The following is a 2,541-nucleotide window of genomic DNA, read 5'->3' as shown; positions in this document are numbered from 1 at the left end:
CCTATCCTTAATGTCTTACCCTAACGGTGTAAGTCCTGCCTCCCACACGGTCCCGGGCTTCCAGAACAACCACACTCAGGCCATTTTCATGCAGAAGTTTGGCTGCTGCCATACCTGGGAGAAAAATACAATGAAAAATCAGAATCTAGCACCTTATAGGGACTCCTGATAAGCTCCTCATGCTAACAACCAATGAGAAAAGTCCATGTTGGCTCACACATATGGCCTACTGTTATGTTTAACTTACAGGTGGTTTCTCAACAGAGGCTTAAATTCCAAATCTGGGAAACCAGCTGCTCTTTGTAGAAAGAACAAAAGGGGTTTCATTTTTGGTAAATGTCTCAAATCTTAAAAAACAGCTTTGGTCACTATATAAAAATGTCTATCTTTAAGGACTAAAATGCATGATTATACATCAGACAACACAGGTGAAAACACAAGGCTACGTTTAAGAGAAATGTATAAGACCCAACAGACACAGGGTCAAATATAACTACTGACTTCATTTACAAGGTAAATCCGAGAAACCAGTAAATTGGGGGGAGAGTGGGCCATCAAAGCATGTGAGAGGACCTAGGATTTACAGTTACAGTGGACTCTTAGAGGTTGATGTAAAGTTTCAAAACCAAGGACATAAAATTTGACCCCCTTCTAAGTCCTAATTCTGCATGTGATCCATCACTGAAGAACGAAATGACTCCATTCGTTTATCCCTTTAATTATTAATGTAGTAAAAAGCATTTAATGAATGCCTATTACATTCTTACCATCATAAATTTAGCTTTCAAAACAACAGCTTTATTGAGATAAATTTACATACAATAAACTTTACCCATTGAGTTTTGACAAGGTACAAAGCTTAGTATAGAGGTTATGTATGGTATAAGTTCATCCTGGATGTAGTTTTTGATCTTAGAAGTCTTAAAACCCTGCATCTTTAAAATCACTCTTACAGGGTTTAGTAAGAGTTTTCTCAGACATCAGAACTCTGACACTCTGAATGATGAACTGAATTTTCTCAGTTCCAATTACCTTACTCATTTGCTTTTATGAGACCAAACAAAATCAAGGAAATGCCAAGATGCTGTGCCTTACAGATAAATGAAACAGCTTCTAGCTTGTCTTTCAAAAATAATAGTTCTGTGACTATTAGACCCCACTAATGTGAAAAAAAGATTCCTATAAAAGTGGTCATATAGTACTCACTACTTTTGAGAAGCTATTCTAAAGATTTTAATGTATTAATTCAATAAATCTCACAGCAACCCAATAAGAAAAGGTACTATTCATATTCCTACTTTATGGCTGAGGAAACTGAAGCACAGAGAGGTGTCCGAGGTCATATAAGGTGTCCAGAGCCAGGCCATTTCACTCCAGTGTCAGTATTTATAACCACTATGGGTATTGCTTTCCCATGGGCTCTCAGAGTCACTTCTTCGTAGATCACATGTCTCAATTTTTGCTTCAGGGAGAAATTACATTTCAAAAGATATTTTTCACTTTATTTGATCAACATGTTTTTAAAACATACTTGTATCCTGTNGCAAAAGGAAGAAGGGTCACAGGCCATGAGCTGTGAATAAGCATAGGTGTTGTTTAACCAGGAACTATAAACCACAAGTGATCATGGGAATGTAAAAGACCCAATAAACTCACAGAAATCTTGGGCAGATCAATGGAGCTTCCTCACAAAAACAATGGAATTTGGGACTTGAGTCACTTTAATGTAAACCTCCAAAGAAGACTAACTTTAGCTGATATATAGGACACAATGATAACATTTCAAAATACTGCATTAGACATATTGCAAATGCTTTTTATAATGTGAAGTCTAGGACAGCATTTGTAAAACTGTACACAAGGTTTTGTATCACATGAAATAGGCTGAGGTAGTTAATAAATTAATCACAAATATTTTTCCTCTATTAGTTTTGGTAAACTTTTCACTGAATGGCCAATACTACTTCAATTACCTTCCTGAATACGTTTAGAATTCTCACTTAATTCCATTTGATAACAGTGAAAAAACTCTTCGAGTGGCTGAAATACACTTATAAAATACACATGCATCATTCACATGAGGGAACGATCTGGAATTCATATACGGGAATACCCATAGAGTAGCCTTCAAATCCTTCAAAGGCTGGCCCAGGCTTACCTTTACGTGGTGGATCAAGCACTCTACTTCATTCACTTTGTAGGTCTCCAATCCTAGCTCCTTGGCTAATCTTAAGATACGATTCTGGGTTGGTCCAACATAAGATCCTCCAAGGTCCACATATTTAACCATTTGGTTCTGTTTTTCCATGGAAAAAAATAAAAATAAATAACTGTGAAAATGTTATTCCTAAGTGAAGAAAGAGAATCCTGAAAGAAGCAAATTGACATTTCACAGGTTCTAGACACATCTTGAGGTCTATCCATAAGATCCTGTTCTCAACTTCATTTATGCAACTAAACAGTGTTTAAATCATTCCTTAATTTAAAGCAAAATTGATTGAACTTTGTATAAGCAAGAGACTTCTGAACCCCATCATTCAC

General features: G+C 36.3%; 1 protein-coding gene across 1 annotated transcript in view; it reads right to left on the bottom strand.

Annotated features, from left to right (window-relative positions):
- The window catches only part of MAOB (monoamine oxidase B), a 75,597-nt gene extending 73,306 nt beyond the window's left edge, over window positions 1-2,291 (bottom strand). Inside the window, exon 1 of the mRNA XM_019648606.1 lies at window positions 2,159-2,291. Coding sequence (XP_019504151.1) covers window positions 2,159-2,290 — 132 coding nt within the window. The 5' untranslated portion in view covers window position 2,291. The remainder of the gene's footprint in view (window positions 1-2,158) is intronic.
- Window positions 2,292-2,541: the final 250 nt, after the last annotated feature.

This window comes from Hipposideros armiger, unplaced genomic scaffold, assembly GCF_001890085.2.
Source record: "Hipposideros armiger isolate ML-2016 unplaced genomic scaffold, ASM189008v1 scaffold_7, whole genome shotgun sequence".
NCBI lineage: Eukaryota > Metazoa > Chordata > Mammalia > Chiroptera > Hipposideridae > Hipposideros > Hipposideros armiger.
Note: the sequence above shows the minus strand (reverse complement) of the source record. Positions and strands in the feature narration are given on the sequence as shown.